We start from the raw sequence: 18,847 nt of genomic DNA, 5'->3' as shown, positions 1-18,847 counted from the left end.
GGAGAAGGTGGGTGGGACGAAGGTGTGAAATGCAAGCAGCAGCTTGTCCCCTCTCTGATCCAGTCGAAGCCTCTAACCAGACACAGGTCTGCTGCCCCCCCCCCCCCCCCCCCCCCGTGAGTCACAGCCCCAGAAGGTACAGGAATCCCCAGAGCAGCCCCGTGGCGCCCGGGCCTGGGATGCTAAAGGCCGCGCAGACAGCACGGGGCGGGGCAGAGCCCAGGCCCACCTGGAACCTCGTCCTCCCCTCTCCCTGTGTGGACACTGAACCAGGGCCAGGAAGCAGGGTCCTCACAGCTGGCTCCCAAGTGGGCCCGGCCGCCCCAGCCCAGCCCGCCTCTGGCCGGCACACTGGTTCCTGACTCAGCCCATGGAGTTCGGCCCCACCACACCCCGTGGAGTCGGGACCATCCTCCCATTTCCCAGGTGAAGAAACTGAGCCCGGCCATCTGGCCCGGCCCTTTCTCAGGCACCTTATCGTCACTGAGGTGTGAAAAGCCTCCCACGGGCGTGAAAAGTTGCCAGAAACAGGATGGATGCTGTTTGCCCCTCCCGTCCTCAGGGTGCCTAGAATCGGTGCTGGACAGCCACGCCCCAGCCCCCAGATGCTGGGGACCCGCAGCCCTGGGCACACAACCATTTCCTGGCCAAATCCCACCGAGTCACAGCCCAGAGCAGCGCTCAGAGCACCAGGCCCACCAGGAGCCTCCTGGAGTGAACTGAGCTGAAGGGACCTCCAGCCTGAGCCCTGACCTCCAGCCTGAACTCTGACCTTGAGCCTGAGCCCTGACCTCCAGCCTGAACTCTGATCTCAAGCCTGAACTCTGACCGTGAGCCTGGCACTGGGCTCAGAAGTTACCCCGCGGCCTCACCGAATCATCAACCACCCAAGATAGTCAGACAAAGACACCGAGGGTCAGAGTGGCCACCTGCCCACAGCAGCAGAGGGCTGAGAACCTGGATGGTTGATTCGTGCCAAGTGCCCTTAAAGGGGAAGCGGCCAGAAGAACAGTTCAGCCTCCTGGCTAAGTGTCTCCCCAGAACCCCCTCCCACGGCATTTCTGGCGCATCCGCTCTGGGCTCCCAGCCGCCACGATCCGTCAAACCCGCTCGCTAACAGGAGAGAGTGACAGCAGCCACCGCCTGCAGAGGCGATGGGTCTCCGAGCTGCTGACGAACGGCCACTTTAACGGGAAGGGGAACAGAAATTGCATCTCAGCTGGCGGCAGTAGCTTTTCAGGCGGCACCCGGCTCGGACGCGATGGCTTAGGAACCTGTTTTATGGTGAGCGCGGCCCAGGCGCACGAGGGTGGGACTCTCCCGCCAGATCAGCTCCTTGCCCCGGGCCCGGGGGGAGCTGGTGAGGCCGGAGCACCCGCAGCTCCGGGGCAGGGGCACCGTGCCCCGTGCCTTCTCCCCAGCCTGTGTCATGGCAGAGGCGGGCGGCCCCCTGCACAGGGCCAGCAGGTGAGGGCGAGTTTGGCTGTGTGTTCCTGTGTCCTGTGAATGGAACCAGTGTCTTCATAAGGAGACACGGAAGGTGATCCCCCAGGTGAGAAGGCGGCCACTGCAAACCAGGAGAGGCCCCCCCGGACCCCACCATTTGGGCCCCTCAGAGTCCCTGCCTCCGGAGGTGAGAGAGAACCCTGCGCTCAGGCCCCCGGTCCGCGGTCCTCCTGTCACAGCTGCCCAGAGGCCTTGCAGGGCCCAGCCCGCCAGCCCCACCCACACCAGCCCGGGAAAATGCCCAGGAAGCCACGCCCAGGAGCCCGCCCTTAGCCGCAGCCACTGCCCACTGCCCACTGCCCACGCCAGGCGTCTCCATCCGGCGGCAGGTTTCCAGAGGTCAGCAGGGCCTGGGGGGCGGCGCGGGGGAAGGACAGCGCTGGCCCTGGTGCGGAGGTCCCGCCGGCCTCCTGCCCGCGTCGCGCTCTCGGTACGAGAGAGACCCTCTCCCCAGAGCGGGCACCGCCCAACACCCACAGGGACCACGGAGGCGGTGAGTCAGCCCTGGACTCCCTGCAGGAGGGAGCGGGGGTGGGGACCCTGTCCAAGGTCTCGCACTATCCCAGCCGGGCAGGTGCCTGTCCCAGCTCCGGGCCGAGACACAGCCTAGGAGGGGCGGGTGCCAGGCTCGATGTCCCACACGGGCTGGCCCCCGCTGCCCACGGTCCCACCATCCCAGCGATGCCCTGAGCTCCTGGGGTCCCGGGCCCTCGTCTGTGACGTGGGGACCACAGCCGCCTGCCGAGGGGTCCTCGCTCCTCGTCTGTGTGCGCAACAGCATTCGGGGAGCGGCTAGGACGCAGCAAGCCCAGTGCTCGGGGCAGAGCCACCGCAGGGCTCTGGGTCTCACAGGACCCTCTGGGCTCCGTGCTGTGGGGCAAGGACAGGCCAGCCAGGGGGATGGGAGCTGCGGCAGGGCCTCACTGAGTGGGTGGGGAGATCAGGGAAGGCCTCCTGGAGGAGGTGCCTGGACCTGAGGCCTGGGGGGGTGACGGGAGTGTGCAGCAGGCAGCAGCCTTCTCGCGGGACGGGGTGGGCGCCTCGGCCTCGGCCCCGGGCTGCGGGCTGCTCACACGGACCACAGCGGAGAACGGGCCCTCCCTTCCTCGGCTGCCTCAGCGCGGGCCCCCTGCCTCGTGGCTCCCCTTCCCAGGCTGGGCCTCATACCGAGGTAGGCACGGCGCCCCCGGCCCACACACGTGTGCCGTGACGAGCCGGCGAGCGAGTGCCGGGAGCCGGACCAGGCCTGGAGCTGCCTGCAGGGGCCTCAGCCGCTGCCAGGCCGCCACCATCGCAAGCCCAAGTCCACACGCTGCCCGGGCCCAGCGCCAGGCTCGGCAGAAGCAGGGACCTTGAGACCAGCGTATGATGGGGTCCCTGCTCATCCCCCAGCCTCTCCGCCAGGAAGAGGGCCCCGGTAACCACTCAGCAGCCGAGTCCGACTCAGAGGCTGCGGAACCGGCCATGGCCACCCAGCGAGGGCAGCTGGTCCGGGATCACACCAGCTCCGGCCGCGCCCGGACGAGGGGCAGCCCCGACCTGAGGGGCGCCCGGGCCCATGTCAGGGTCTGGTGGGCGCAAACCCCTCCTCCTCCTGGAGACCAGGGAACCAGACAGGCCCTGAGCCCGGGCCACTCACTGACAGCCCCCACCAGGAACGTAGTTCTCTGCTGGAACACCCGCCCAGCAACCGCCCCGCCGTTCCACCAACAGAGGTCGGGCGTCTGGTCACGGGAGAGCAGCGGCTTCAGGCACAACAGCCGCTTGCCTGCCAGGCTCCCCGGAAAGCTGCACCCCGGAAAACCACCTGCCCCGGGCAGGGCTTGGGCGTGCTCAGTGTCCGAGCCGCCGAGCCGGTTCAGGCCCAGAGGGAGCCTTCCCTCCCCAGGCCACGCCGAACCCAACTGCAGCCGGGGGACCCCGGGACTCCGGGTGGGACCGAGGCAGACCCCGGGGCTCCAGGCCTCTCTCTTCTGCAGAGGGGGGTCTCCTGGTGGGGGTGTTGTCCTTAGAGGGTTCCCTGGGCTCAGGCCCACTCAGAGGACAGAGCCAGCGCCTGCCCGGCCCCAGGACAGCAGGTCCCAGCACAAGCGGTCGGTGCCCCTGTGGGGTGGGGGCAGGGCGGGCCATCTGCCAGGCCTGTTCTGTGGGAAGTGACCTTCACACACACACACACACACACACACACGCACACGCGCACACATGCACACACACACACACACACACACACACACACACCCCGGAGCCCCGGGGGACTCCCTGCGGAAACGAGCTGACTGGAAGCGTAAAGGAAGCCGCAGGGATGTGGTGGGGGGACAGCGAGGCCCACAGGCCCCTCGGAACGGGGCACAAAGCGGCCTCAGCTGCGGGGAGCCCACCGCCCACCGTTCCCAAGGAGGGGGCGCCGGGAGGAGCCAGGTTTTCAGAGACGCGGGCAGCTGGGCTCCGGGAAGGATCTGGGTCCAAAAACAGCAGCCCCTGTCCCGCCGGACCCCTCCCAGCCCACAACTCCCAGGAGGGGCCGTGAGAGCCCACTCACCCTTCTCCAGACCAACAGGGCCCCCTGGGCCCCCGGACCCAACGGCAGGAGCGGGACGGGACTCGGCAGCGAGCACACGGCCAGGGCACCATGCTTGGCGCGGCCTGCCAGCCCTCCCGCTCTCCCAGGGGTCCCCGCGGGCTGGGGGAGGTGGGAGGAGCCCCGGCTGAAAGATGGGGGGATGGAGGCTGGAGGGGAGGCGACTGCTCCTGGGCCCCAGCCCCTGCCCGTGATTACTCCAGGGCGTGTGCATCAATGCGCCCACCAGTCCAAGCGCCCCGCAGTCTGCCTTCCCCGCTGTGACGCCCCCGCCTCTGGTTTTGCCTGGACCAACGGGGTGGCTGCCCGACACGGTGGTGTGTTTGGCGCTGCAGAGCTGGGCCCGGCAAAGGGTTAGGAGGGGAGTGATGTTATGGGTGTTTTACCAAAACAAACACAAGCCGCTCTGAGTGCACACCCACAAGGGCGCCCGGCATCGGCCCTCTGAGAGCTGGTTGGGAGGCTCGGGCCGGGGAGCGCAGCTACTCGTACACCCTCCTCTGGGGAGGCCCTCTTCCCCCGAGCGCGCGTGGATCGGTGAGGGAGGGGGACACCGCCTCGCCAGCCGGGTCAGCCGAATCAACCCTGGTGATCCGTGGGGTGACAGATGTCCCAGCCAGATCGCCCTCACATCCAGGCCATCGGCCCTTTGAACACAGGCGGGGAGGCACTCGCCCGCCTCCTGACGGCCCGGGTGGGCCCAATGCGACCGGCTGAGTCGCCCAGAGCGGTTCCCATAGGAACCATTGCACCCATCCATCTGTCCATCCGTCCGTCCGTCCGTCCGGGAGACCAAGGCAGGCATCTGGGGCCGCACATCACACATCTCGAGTCCCAGCCTTGCTGCGGTGACAGGAGGCCACGGCGTCCCTCCCAGGTCAGAGCCGGTCAGCATCCCCATCGGGGCCGATCCGCTCCAAGGGCATCGCCCGTCGGCTTCTCAGGCGCTGGCATCGCATTTCCAGGCCCCGAGGCTGCCAGCGGCAGGAAGCAGCCAATCGATGTTTATCTCCAGTTTGCTGTTTCCATCCCTCTCCCTTCCTCTCTGAAATCAGTAAGACAAAGTTTTTTAAAGAAAAAGGAAGCACAGAAAGCTCCGGAAGCTTCGAACCCGTGGCCCCGGAAGTCGGGTGGCGGCAGCTGCAGTGGGTTCTGCCGCCCCGAGGGCGCGGGAGGAGGCCAGGGAGCCTTTTCCGGGCCTGGGTCCTCGGACCGACACCCACACGCATGGCGGGAGCCCGCGGCAGGCAGCAGGAGCACGCTGCCCCCCGCATGGCCTTCGCCGCCTCCACGGCTCCGAGGACACGTGTGGGGGGCCCAGCCCTGGCAGGCGACGGAGGCCAGGTCACTGCGGCCCGGCAGGGCCGGCCAAGGAGCTCCGCTCGGACCCACGCCTCCCCCAGGGGAGGGGCACGAGGAGCGGAGGAGCCTGCGGGGACCGGGGTCACAAAATGAACTCAGAGGTTAGCGTGTCAGCCCTGGGCCTGAAGGGTCGAGGGTTCGATTCCGATCAAGGTCACCTACGTCCATCCCTGCCCCGGCGGAGGTGTGTGCGGGAGGCAACCAATCGATGTGTCCGTCACACGGACGTGTTTCTCTCTCTGCCTCTCCCTCCCTGAAAAACAAAACAGAAAGAGAAGAGCTCGCAGCCACACTGCAGCGCTGGCCCGCGTCCCGGCGGCTCCCGGCGGCGGCTGCCTCGGCTGCGCCGCCAACCGGCCGCCCCTCCCGGCGGGGAGCGCCGTGAAAGCGGTTATTGACTCCCACAAAGCGCCTCCGTCTCCCGGGGGCGGCCGGCTGGCACGGGAGGCTGGGCCGGCTTCCTTCCGCGTCTGCCCTCCCCGGGACGGGACGGGACGGGACGGGACGGGGTGGGGCGTGGGCGCCTCGTCAAAGTGCCGGCCTCAGAGCCCCTCACCTGCCGGGTTTGAGCCCGTTGCCCACCATCGGGTTCAAGACCCAGCTACTCCTGGCTGAGCTGCGTGACCGTGGGCAACGGACAACCTCCGGGCCTCCGCTCCCTCTCCTGCCGACCGACCGGCCAGGCAGACAGACCGCCGAGACCAGCAAGACCTCCGCGCCCTCCTCCGCGCCCCCTCCTCCGCGCCCCTCCTCCGAGCCCCCTCCTCCCCGTCATTCCTCGTTCTTGGCTCGGCGAGGCTGGGGACACAGCCCAGGGGTGGCTGTGCGGTGCGCGTGGTGCCTGTGGAGTCTGACATCGCGGTCAGCTCCGGGCCACGCCTCGGAGAGCTGCCGGAGGAAGAGCCTGACAGGAGTGAGCCGCCCTCACTGAGTGTCAGCCGCTGTGGGCACGAAACCCACCCGCAGCCAGGAGGCCCCGGCCCCGGCCCCGCCTGCGGAGGAGCGCACTGCCTGTCGGGGTCCACCCCGCACCCTGCCCCCAGGCTGTTGGCAGGCTCGCCACGCAGAGGCACGCCCACGGCTCCCCTCCCCCGAGCCTGGCAGGAGGTGGGCACAGGCCAGGCCGGCCCACGGGAGGGGGGAGGAGAGGGGTCTTTCCCAGACGCCTCTCCGCTCCTCCCCGTGGACACCTGCTCCGTGGGGGAGGCGAGAGGCAGCCGGCGCCGGGCGTGGTCCGCTCAGATAAGAGGGAAGAAAGGACAAGATGAATGGCCGGCCGAGCCCATCACCGGGCTGAATGCTAACGGACGGGGATGCATCCGAAGTCTCCCGGGAGAAAGCCCCGGGCAGGGAGCGAGGTGGTGGGCGCCGCCAACAAAAGCCGGGCGTGGCCTGGCAGGGCGGGCCGGGACCCGCCAGAACGAGCCCGCCGCCAGCCGCTCAGAGCTGCCGGCTGAGCCGCGGAGGCGCCGCCGAGCTGGGAGTGGGCGGCGTGTCACAGGGGGGACGGCCCTCTGAGGGGGAGCAGTGGGTGAGGGGGGCCTCATGGCCCGAGGGAGAGGGAGGGGGAGGGGTGGAGAGAGCGGAGGAAGGGAGGGGGCGGGAGAAGCCTTCCATCGTTACCTATTCCTGATGCCCGAGTTCCCCGGGATCGGTTCACTGGAGTAGGGGGTGGGGGTGGTGCCTACGGCTCAAATGTGAAGTTCTCTTTCAGTCTGGCTTTGCGTGATTCTCTTTAAAAACAGCACCAAGAACAACACACACTGCAGCGTTTGTTAAGAGTTTAGGTTGAGCCAAAACCGGTTTGGCTCAGTGGATAGTGCGTCGGTCTGCGGACTGAAGGGTCCCGGGTTCGATTCCGGTCGGGGACATGCGCATTGGTTGCGGGCGCATCCCCGGTGGGGGGTGTGCAGGGGGCAGCTGGTCGATGTTTCTCTCTCATCGATGTTTCTGGCTCTCTGTCCCTCTCCCTTCCTCTCTGTAAAAAATCAATAAAATATATTAAAAAAAAAAAAGAGAGAGAGTTTAGGTTGAGCCCTGGCCGCACGTACCTGGGTTGCAGGTTAAATCCCAGGCCCAGGTCCGGGTGCGTGCGGGAGGCAACCCACTGCTGTGCCTCTCCCCATCGACGTGTCTGTCTGTCTGTCTGTCTCTCAGGAGGGGAACCCCATGGCAGGCATCGGGAGCCCCGTCTCTGACCACGGCCGGACTTCCTAGAGCAGCCACAGCGTTGTCCACCGCCCGCAAAGCACCGCCGTCACGCCGAAAGCACTGACTGGGCGCCTCCTGCGTGCAGACGGGGGCGGGGGGGGGAGGAGGGGGACCCGGGGAGGCCGGAAGGGAGAGCCTGGTGCCGAAGGCCTGGCTCTCCAACCACCGGCGCCGGCTGTGCGGGAGCCGGTCCCTCCTCCTCCGGGGCCTGGGGTCCCGTCCATCCTGGGGTCCTCCCACAGCAGCCGGAGCCTCGAGGCGGGTGCAAAGTCACTGCTCATGGGAATTAAGAGGAGGGCCCGGCCGGCGGGGCTCAGGGGCTGGGCGGTGACCTATGAGCCATGAGGTCACGGTTCGATTCCTGGTCAGGGCACCTGCCCGGGGTGTGGGCTCGATCCCCAGAGTGGGGCATAAAAGAGGCAGGGGATCAATGATTCTCTTTCATCCCCGATGTTTCTCTCTCTCTCTCCCTCTCCCTTCCTCTCAAATAAATAAAAAAATTAAAATAAAATAAAATAAATAAAGTCACTGATTGCATCCACGACGCTCCGGCCTCATGACGGAACCCGACCCCAAAGGCCTCACCTCTGACCCCTCACACGGAGGCCAAGGCTTCAGCACGTGAATTGTCGGGGACACAGCCCTCCGTCTGGGGCGGCCGGAAGCCTGCTGGCAAGACCGGTGGCGAGAGAACTGGCAGAACGCTGGGAGATGCCGGGTCCCACTGGGTCCCACCGGCTCCCCGCCCTCAGCCGCCGAAACCCCGTCCCTGGCCCCATCGCCTCGCCCACACCGGCTCCCAGACCCCCTTCCCCGACCTCCCGCCCAAGGACGCCTGCAATTTCTCATTTCCCTGCTTCACCGACTCCATTCCCCAGAGCGATTGAGATTCTACACCATCGAGGACGATTTAATTTGCTTTCCCCGATGATATGCCCACGGTATTAGGACGTCTCTCCTTTTCCGCTTGGAGGACATGGCGGGTGATTTTCTGCCGTTAAATTAATAGGGTGCCTCCAGCTCAGTGAGGGACTGTCTTTAAATGGAGGGGAGCCCTGGCCGGTGTGGCTCAGTGGATAGGGCGTCGGCCTGCAGACCAGAGGGTCCTGGGTTTGACTCTGCTCAAGGGCATGTACCTTGGTTGCAGGCTCCTCCCCGGCCCGGGCCATGGTCAGGGCTCGTGCAGGAGGCAGCCCATCGATGTGTTTCTCTCACATCGGTGTTTCTCTCTGCCTTTCCCTCTCTCTTCCACTCTCCCTAAACATCAAAGGACAAACGTCCTCGGACGAGGATTAATAAAACGAAACAAAGAACCAGAGGGGAGCACGGTCCTAGCGGGGCAGAAAGTCTCTGGTTTCCGCGTCTCATTTCTGCGTCTCCCGCTTCCCTGTGGCGATCGGACGCACGCCCAGTGGCCACCCGGACCCACCATGCCCAGGAAGCGCCCAGGCACCGAGGCCAGAGGCCAGCCCCTGGAGGGCGCCCTGCTCCGGGCACCTGTGGTCCCAGCTCGGCGAGGCTGACGTAATTAATTCCGATGCCCGCGCTGCAGATAAGACGACTGAGGGCGTGGAGGGCGTGGAGCGCACCAAGGTCACGCGTTCAGTAAGCAGAGGCGGAACCCAACCCTCCCTCCCCCGCCCCACAGTCCTCAGCCGCTGGGACCCGAGGCCACAGGTCCACAGCCACACTGCCAGGCACTGCCAGCCCCTCGGTCTCACCTTTGCCCTCGCCCTGACCTGGCCACGCTCCCTGGTGTAGACTGGACTGTCCACCCCTCAGGCCTCCCTCCTGCCGCGGCCCTGCCCTTCTGACACGCCCCACTGCCCGCGAAGGGAAAGCCACCCGAGCCCGTGGCCACCCTCCCCCGGGCTCCCAACCCGCCCGAGAAGCTGGTGCTCACGGGCACGGCTCCTGGCGGCAAAGAGCGAGGACCCAGCGGGGCTCTGAGATCTGAGCCTAGGGCCCCAGGACTCGGCGATCCGGGCGGCACCCACAGAGCCGCCCCCGGGACCCGCCCTGACGCGGCACAGCCCTGGCCAGGGGGCTCCTGGAACCCGGCACCCAGACCCCCGGCCCAGGGCCCCGCTGCCCCGTGGCCAGCACGGCCGGCCGACTGCCCGGTCAAAGCTGCCCTCGGGGCGGGAAGGCACCAGACCCCGGGCTTTCCTTGAACTTTCTCCCGTCGGGAGGGAGAAGGGGCTCGGAGCCATTTTTGCCACCAGCGAAGTATGTCAGTCTCAGACCAAAGAGGAATCAAGCCGGAAACGGCACCGAAGCCGGAGACGGATGGATGCGGCCGGGGAGGCCCAACAGCCCGCTCCTGGCGTCCGTGGGCGGAGCAGAGAAGGGCCTGGCCCCCGCTCCCTGCGCCTCTGTCCCTCGTCGCGGCCCTGAGAGCTGTCTGCCGGCCCAGCCCCGGGCGGCGCTCCGCTGTGCTCGGCCGGCTCTGCCGGGGGCTGCGGGCACCCGGGCGCTCCGTCCTGGCCTGGTGCTGTGCACCCACCCGCTGCCTGCGGGGCCAGGCCTCACCGCCTCCACACCGTGGCCTCCACACCGTGGCCTCCACACCGTGGCCTCCACACCGTGACCTCCACACCGTGACCTCCACACCGTGGCCTCCACACCGTGACCTCCACACCGTGACCTCCACACCGTGGCCTCCACACCGTGACCTCCACACCGTGACCTCCGATGTGAACGCGGCGCTCAGACAGAGGAGGGCTGCTGTCTGGGGCTGAGCCCAGAGCCTCAGGCTGGTCAACCCCAGGCCATGCTCGGCCTGCCCGTCACCCAGGGCCTGGCCTCAGGCGCCAGGAGAGAAGCCACAGAGCAGGCCGGGTCCTCGCCAGGCCTCCGTGTGCCCCTCAGGCCTCCGTGTCCCCCCCTCCCCCCCCCCCCCGCTGGAAGACGGCCAAGGCCCGCCATTCCTGAACCCGTAGGCCTGGGCCACCGGAGCGGCTTCACAGAGGCGGTGGCAGCGGGCTGGCCCACACCAGCCACGGGGTCAGCCGGGGAGAGGAGAGCCCAGGGGCTGGGCACAGATGCCCATGTCCCCTCTGCCTGCTCACCCAGCCGGGGAGCCTGGGCCCCAAGGCTGCAGCTCCGTAGAGACCTCACACAGCAGTGAATGGGGGCGGGGGTCATTCCCCCCCAGATGCCCGCCCTCTGGGCGCCCCAGCTGATGGCTGACCCTCCCCAGCCCCACAGCACAGAGAAGCCCTGGGCTGGCTCGGGATTGGGGTGCTGCCTGGCTCCCTCTGCGCCTCCCACAGCAGCAGGTGCCACCCGCCCACCACGCCGCCTGTCGGTGACCACAGTGCCAAGGACCCAAACTGGGGTCCTCGAAGGTCATCGTCCCGGGGTGAAGGTCATCGTCCCGGGGTGAAGGTCATCGTCCTGGGGTGAAGGTCATCCCAGAGGTCACCAAGTGCCCTGAACACACCCAGCTCAGCTCCCAGCTGGCCCTCACTGTCAGGTGTGGATAGGAAATGCTAATTGGAGACGTAACTCATAATTAGTCCTTGATTAATTAAAGATGGGAAAACTAATTACCTAACGAATGTCGTTGGTTTTACACGCATAATCTTTGAAAACAGGCCGTCCTAAGAGGAGAGGGGAGGGTATTTAAGAGGGTCCGTGAGGGCCACAGCTGGGGTGCAGATTCGGCGGGCTCCCCAAGACCTCAGCCCCCAGCCCCCAGGCTGACACGGGGGAGAGTTGCCCCACTCCCCTTCCCCACTTGAGAGCAGGGGCCAGGGTCTGTCTGCTCACCACTCTGTCCCCTGCCCCAGGGCACCTCACAGTGTCCGTGGGATGAATGAATAAATGAATGAATGAGCGAGCAGCATCTCCTTCAGACCCCGAACATCCAGGGGGAAAGCTGTGTCTCGCTCTCGGCTTTAAGCTCAGGTGGGGTTGAGCGTCGACCTATGAACCGGGAGGTCAAGTTCGGTTCCCAGTCAGAGCACATGCCAGGTTGTAGGCTCCATCCCCAGTAGGGGGCGTGCAGGAGGCAGCCAATCGATGATGTTGCTCTCATCATGGATGTTTCTCGCTCTCTATCCCTCTCTCTTCCTCTCTCTCTAAAATCAATAAAAACATGTATATTTCTTAAAGTCAACCAAGCCTCCCCGGCACGCGCATGTCCACAGCAGCGCCATTCCCAGCAGCCACAGGGCCGAAGCCGCCCCACTGTCCGCTGGCGGGTGATGGACAAACAAAACGTGGTCCGTGCACACAATGGAACGTTAGCCAGCAGGAAGAGGGAGGGGACGCGGCCCCGTGCGGCGGCGTGAACTTTGCACACACCGTGCTCAGGGGAAGCACCGGCCGCCGCAGGCCACCTGCTGTCTGACTCCGGTGCACAACGCCAGGTCGGCACGGGGGAGTGAAAACAAAGGAAGGGCCGCCGGGGGCTGGGGTGGGAGAGGAAGAATCGGCTCTCCTCCGGGTGGTGAAAGTGTGGGACTAGCCCTGGCCGGTGTGGCTCGGTGGATAGAGCATCGGTCTGCAGACTGAAGGGTCCCGGGTTCGATTCCAGCCAAGGGCACATCCCCAGGTTGCAGGCTCGATCCCCAGCGCGGGGGGGGGGGGGGGGGGGTGGGGGGGGGGGGGGGGGGCGTGCGGGAGGCAGCTGATCCATGATTCTCTCTCATCACGGATGTTTCTATCTCCCTCTCCCTTCCTCTCTGAAATCAATAGAAATACATTTTTAAAAAGTGAGGAACTAGACAGTGGTGATGGACGAGCAACACCGAGTACATGCAGGGAATGACACGGAACTGTGCACGTTTTTTAGGGTTGAAACGATCAATATTAGGTTACCTCCATTTTGCCATAATAATTGTTTTTTCCACGGAAGTCTAAAAAGGATCACCCAGGATAAACAGTCCAGGGCTCCAGCCCAACCTCCCGAACCTGAGGTGCAGGCAGAGAGGGCGGTCGGAGGGCCTGGGAAAGGCTTTCTGACCCGCAGCAGGGCCTCCCCCCGCTGCACCCCGAGATCCAGAGGGGCTCCCCCACCCAGCACCCGCCTGGCGCAGAGCCTGGTGCCTCGGGGAAACCCCGGGTCCTGGGGGGCCTCCGGGCGCCTGGAAGGACATCTTGCTGCGATGCACTCGCTACCTCTTGATATTTGTTTCTTCTCACCTTCCTCGTCTCCTTCTGCCTCTTTTGCAACAAACCTCCAATTGCCAGGCTTCAACAGAAACAATTAATCTCTTGGGGCGCTGAGGAGAAGCAATTAGCCAATTAAAATTTAATTAACTGTGGACACAGGCAAAGAAAAGCATGCGCACCCCAGGTGGAGGTGGAGAAATTCAAGCTCCCGGCCATCGGAGTGGGGTCGGCAGGTAAAGGACGTGGAAGAGAGAGGTGAAAAGGTGGGAGCCCACAGGGACCCGAGAGGCACCCCTGACGGCCGCCATCCCGAGGTCATCCAGCCTGCCCTTCAGCTGACACACGGGGAAACTGAGGCCCGACGAGGAGCAGCGACCTGCCCTGTGCGGTGAGGACCAGCGGCCGAAGCCGGGCGGGATGCACCCCGGCTGCCCCATCACCGCCATCCCAGGCTTCTCCACCGGGCGGGAGGGCTGCGCCCGGGACCGGAGTCCCTTCTCCCCAGGAATGACTCGTAGCGAGAAGGGAGAAGACAGGCGTGGTCGCTCACCAGGGTCAGGGACTCCCCTGGGCCAGCAGCCCCTCCCAGAGGCCGAACCCCGGTCTGGGAATCACCACCTCCCTGGGGCCCACCGAGGGGTACTGAGGCACCAAAACAGAGCCCCAGAGGCTCCCGGCCTCACACGCATGCTGAGAGCATCCCACCCGGGAGGGAGACCCACGGCGCCCGGCGCTCAGCTCCTCAGATCTGCAGGGACCCGGCCACTGAGACCCACGGGCCTCCCTCCGCCATCGCCCACCGGGAAGGCCTGCCGATGGCCATGGCTCCCGGGGAGAGGGCGCAGAGAGAACACGGAAAATGGCGAGTCAGCGCTCACGGCTTATCTGACTCTGTGCGCATGTGTGTGTGCAGACTATGTACACATGTGTGCAGGTGTGTGTACGTGTATGCAAGCTGTGTACATGTGTGGGCAGGTGTGTGGGGGCTGTGTACACGTGTGCAGACATGTGTGTGCATGTGTGTTGGTGTGTGCACTATGTACACGTGTGCAGGTGTGCACGTTAGGTATGTACATGTGTGAGCAGGTGTGTGGACTGTGTACACATGTGTGCAGACATGTATGTGTGTATATGTGCGCTGGTGTGTGCTATGTATGTGTGTGCATGCTGGCTGTGTACATGTGTGTGCGGGGTGTGGACTATGTACATGTGTGCAGCTATGTGTGTGCGCTGGCTGTGTACATGTGTGTGCAGTGTATGTGTGGACTGTGTACGTGTGCCTGGTCGTCGGTCCTTCTGAGAGCGGGTGGGCTGACGGTGGCGAGTGACAGGAGCAGACGGGGGGAGGACGGTTTCCCGCGGGAGCTCAGGCTTCGCCAGCCTGTGGGCGGGAGCCTGGAGGCGCGGCCCTGGCCCCGCTGTTAAGCCATCAGCAGAGGCGGCTGCGAGGAGAGCAGAGCACCCGTGGCATCGTGAGCGAACGCCCCCCGGCAGCAGCTCTGAGCCCCCGGCCGGAGCAGCGAGGCCTCCAGAGCCAAGGCGTCCGCACTCGGCAAGCGGACGAGCAAACACGAAGAAGAGGCGCGGACACAGGCAGGGCCTGGGGACACAGACGGGGTCGGATCGATGCCCGCGGCCGCCCGCTCCCGTCCCCGACCAGAGCGAGCCCGGGGACGCGTCCATCGATGCGCCTGCTCGGGGAAATCAGTGCCCGACGGGTGACAGCTCCATACGGCGGGACCGGGGAGGCTGGTCAGGGGCACGCCCGCCGCACCCTCCCCACAGCCAGGGCCACGCCCGCTGCTCAGTGCACTGGCCGCAGGCCACCACCCGAGGGCAAGGCCAAGCACAGCCACCATCTCAGACCCCCCGGCCCCCTCAGAGGCCCTCTAGGACGCCCGAGAGGGAGGGGGCCCACCACCTCAGACCCCCCGGCCTCCTCAGAGGCCCTCTAGGACGCCCCAGAGGGAGGGGACCCACCATCTCAGACCCCCCGGCCCCCTCAGAGGCCCTCTAGGACGCCCGAGAGGGAGGGGCCGAGGTCCCGCCAGGGCGGTCTGGGACTGGCTTGCCCGCTCACAGCATCACATTCTGTCCTGAGCCCCTAAAGGCGTCAACTGGCCACTGTCACTTCCAGAAGCACCAGCTTCCCCGAGAAGTCGGGGGACAGTGTGTGGGGGGGGGGTGTCTGCGGGAGGGCAGGGCTCCCCACTGGCCTCCTGCCTCGCTTCCCAACCCCGGTGATGGCAGAGCCACAGGCTGACCGTGCCTGTCCCTGCCGACAGCTGCCCGCTTGGCAGAGGGTAGGGCACAGCAGAACACGAGACTCCACCGCTGCCGTCGGCAGGACCCGACCGACCCCAGCTCCACTGTCGCTGTGGGACACGAGGGAGGCCTGCCTTCTCCGTTCCCTCCCCCCCTCTCGCCATCCATCCTTCCCTCCCCCCCCCCCCTCCCTCCGTCCTTCAGGCCGGGGCTCGTGGGCGCCAAGAGCCCGCACACAGCGCAGGGAGCCCGCACGGAGCGCTTGCCGGCGGAGGGGAGGACGGAGGCCAGCGACAGACGCGCACTAGGGTGGACGGCTGCGTGGCCGCTTCGCGCCAAGTGACTCCACGGCCTGTCGGTCGCCCCGCCTCGCCCCGGGCCCAGTTCTCCGCTCAGAAGTCCCGAGCCCGGCAAAGTGCTCCGTGAATAACAAACAGGCGCTAAGCCGTCCAGCAGACCGCGCTGCTCTTCCTCAGCCGCGGGCCTTCCTCTCGGGTCAACGGTGCCCCAAACCGAGGCGACCGTGAGCCCAGGACCGGCAGGCCCCGGAGCAGGGCAGCAGCTGGGGCCTCCCTGGAAACGGTCCCTGCCCCGGCGGGGGCCCCTCTAGGGGAGATCCCGGGGCCCCAGGATGTCGTCTCCCCAGGCCCGGCAAGGCGGCTGGGCAGCCGAAGCCCCCGATCCACCGAGGTGCCTCCCGCTCCTCCCGTGAGATCCGGGCGTCCAGGCAGACAGACAGGTGCCTCGGCCCACAGCCCCGGCCGTCCACCAGGGACCTCGGGGAGGGAGGGAGGGAGGGAAGGGGGAGGAGGAGGGGGGAGGAAGGGAGGAAACGCTGGCCTGCAGGGAAGGCGTGTCACACTCCTGTCCCTCAGCAAGGGTGGGACTGGGGGTCGTCAGGTCCCGCTGGCGGCGGGTTCGGCCGTGCCCCTGCCCTCAGCCGAGTGACAGCTGTTGGAGGGCGGTCAGCTCCGCAGGACTCACTCCAGGTCTAGTGACCGGAAGCCCTCTCCCGCCCCCCCTCCCTCCCACAGCATGAACGCAGGCACGGCGGAGGCGGCCGGCCGGTGGCTTCCCCGGCGATGGAGGCCGCTCACCGGGTGTCTGGCTGCGCCCTTGAGGGGCCACCTGCCGGCTCCCCCCGAGGCCTATGCCAAGGGTCTCCCCAGGAGCCCTGAGCCGGGGGTGGGGAGGGGGCGGCGAGAACCGGCCACCACAGGGCCCTCCCCGGCGCTGCTCCCTGCCCAGGGCACCGCGGTTCAGGAGAGAGCAGAGCCGTGGGGCTGAGGGGCTCTGACAGCCAGGACCCCAGTGGCTCTGGTCCGGGGGGCTGCGGGGAGCCACCAGGGGACGCCGCTGAGTCAGAGACCTGGGTGGCTGCACAAAGCTACGGGCTCATGAATAGCGCCCAAATCTCCTCTCCGGGGAAGCTCAGGAACCAGGAAGAATGAACGCCGCCAGGCCCAGGGGCTGATGGGGAAGTCCTGGCCTCGATGCTAAAAGGACGCCCCTTCAAACACGGACCCCTCAGCATCTGTGACCGCCCCTCCTAAACCACGCGACGGCCACGGACACGCCCCGAGCCCCGCCCTGACCCCGCTCCTCAGATAAACAGGCACTAACCTCCCGAGAGGGCCCATCAGAGGTGGGGCGCCCTCCAGGCCATCTGGGCAGCGCGGTCCGCGAGCCCGTGCCAGCGGCGGAGGGCAGGGCCGGCCTGGGGATCCTGCAGGCGCTCGAGGGGACGCGGGTCACCGGGGCCGTGGGCAGCGCCGCACCAGGTCTGCACTCAGCCCCACACGAGGCCCCGGGCCACCAAGAGGTCGTCGTGGTCTGCCCAGCGATTTACAAGGGGTGACCTTGGCCCTGCGGTGCTATCTGGTGGCACATGGCACCCTGAACCCAGGCCCACCAGGACGCCCGGCATCAGCCTTTGGACGGCCCGGCCGTGCCAGCCGGGCTCCGAGGACAGCTGCCAGCGAGACTTCCCCAGGGGATCGCCTCCGGGACCTTGGGGTTCAGGTAGTCACCCCCTCCTTGCCTCACACCTGCCGGACCTGTTTCAGGGTCACTGCGAGGGCCCCTCCCACCAAGCGCCAGCCCAGCCCGGCACCACCCCCACCGGCTCCCGAGGCGCTGGGACGGGCAGCAGCCCTCCGTTCCCTGGAGAATCGAAGACTCGGGCAGGAAGTAAACTCTGGGGTCCCCAGCTGGGCAGGCAGGGCCAGGGCCCCACCCGGTTCTGTCAAGAGGGACGCCCTGCGGTCCCTCCACGTCCTGGCCTCACCCGAATGGCCTGAGGACGGGCTGGCCTGCAGGCCCAGCCCCCGATCGGCCCCTCCTGTTGGCACACAATCCCGCCTGCACCTGCCGGACGGGACGGGACGGGACGGGACAGCGTTGCAGGGGCCGGGCCCCGCCTGTTTACTTGGCCCCTGCCGTCGAGCCGGCCTCGGCCGCCAACCTGGGGACGGAGACGGAGGAGGAGGCACTCACCTTCCCGAAGTCTCGGACGTCGAAGAGGTCGAAGGGGTCGAACAGCTCGCTGCTCCTCAGCCCGAACTTGTCGTGGCAGACCTTGAGGAAGGTGCGGATGTTCTTCAGGCACAGGAACTGCGGGGGAGGCAAAGCGTGAGCCCGGGGCCACGGCAGAGTCCGCGGCCAGGGGCCAGCACGGGCGGCGGCAGCACACACCTGCTTCCGCGGCCCAGGGGCCAGCACGGCCCAGCCCTCGGCCACTCACGACCATGTACCCGCCCCCCTCCCCGGCCCTGTCCAAGGGGACCCAGAAATTTCAACCTGACAGTCTGGACTGGAACAAAGACGCTGCCTGAGTGAGCAAAGATGGAGTGTGCGCCCACACGCACACACACGGGCATGCATGCACGTGCTCACACACACACACACACACACACACACACGTGTGCACAGGCACACACAGACTGACCACAGTTACTCTACAGGTGACAAAGCCGACAGCGGGAAGCACGCCCTGCACGGGAGCAGCACAGGCCGCCACAGCGGGGCTGGAGCCGGCACACAGGCCAGAATCCCCAGATCAACATCCAGGCAGCTCCTCCCCTCGGTACCCCAACACCAGGGCTCCCGGCCTGCACTGGGCGTGGCTCCGCATGGGGGAGGAGGCATGGGGGGAGGCATTGCCGGCTTGCATCCCGAGAGAAGGAGCTGGTAGGAACTTCTGGGCGGCCGGCGAGGTGGCCGGAGCTCAGCCCATCACTGGCCCTGGGGCACCGTCGCTGATCCTGACTTGCGGGACCAGGGGGAGTGGCTCGGCCCCCGAGACCTGGTTCCTAACACGAAGCCCCTCGCTGGGTTAATGCTGTGCCCTCAGGGCATGGGGTGGTGCTCGGTGTATGGGAGCCCCCGGCCCACGCCGTCCAGCTTGGCGTGGGTGCCCACGGGGCGAGACGGCGGCACACACAGCAGAGAACAGCGGGGTCTCAGTCGTCCTCCCCGGGTAACCGCCCGACGGCTCCATTCCCAGAGCCGCAGAGAGCCCGCGCCTGCTCCCCGGAATTCAGACCAATGGCCAGTTCAGGTGAAGGACCGGCCAGATCGGAGCTCCGGCAGCGCCCCTAAACCAAGCTGCCCGGAGGATGCCCTCCAGCACCCCCGCCCAGCCGACTCTCTGTCCACGCCCCCCCAAAGGCAGTGCCCCTGCCTCAGGCCACTCCTCCCGTCCGCCTGGGCTGGTCTCTGGTCACGTGGAGACCGACTCTCTCCGTGTGTGTGTGTGTGTGTGTGTGTGTGTGTGTGTGTGTGTGTAGGGGGCTGTGTGTGTAG

At 66.7% G+C, this 18,847-nt stretch overlaps 1 protein-coding gene across 2 annotated transcripts in view; it reads right to left on the bottom strand.

Annotated features, from left to right (window-relative positions):
* Window positions 1–18,847, bottom strand: part of VAV2 (vav guanine nucleotide exchange factor 2) — a 103,858-nt gene that overhangs the window by 50,190 nt on the left and 34,821 nt on the right. For both annotated transcript variants that reach the window (XM_079790016.1, XM_079790015.1), the window contains exon 2: window positions 17,540–17,656. In XM_079790016.1, coding sequence (XP_079646142.1) covers window positions 17,540–17,656 — 117 coding nt within the window. The remainder of the gene's footprint in view (window positions 1–17,539; window positions 17,657–18,847) is intronic.

Source organism: Cnephaeus nilssonii (genome assembly GCF_951640355.1).
Source record: "Cnephaeus nilssonii genome assembly, chromosome: 14".
NCBI lineage: Eukaryota > Metazoa > Chordata > Mammalia > Chiroptera > Vespertilionidae > Cnephaeus > Cnephaeus nilssonii.
Note: the sequence above shows the minus strand (reverse complement) of the source record. Positions and strands in the feature narration are given on the sequence as shown.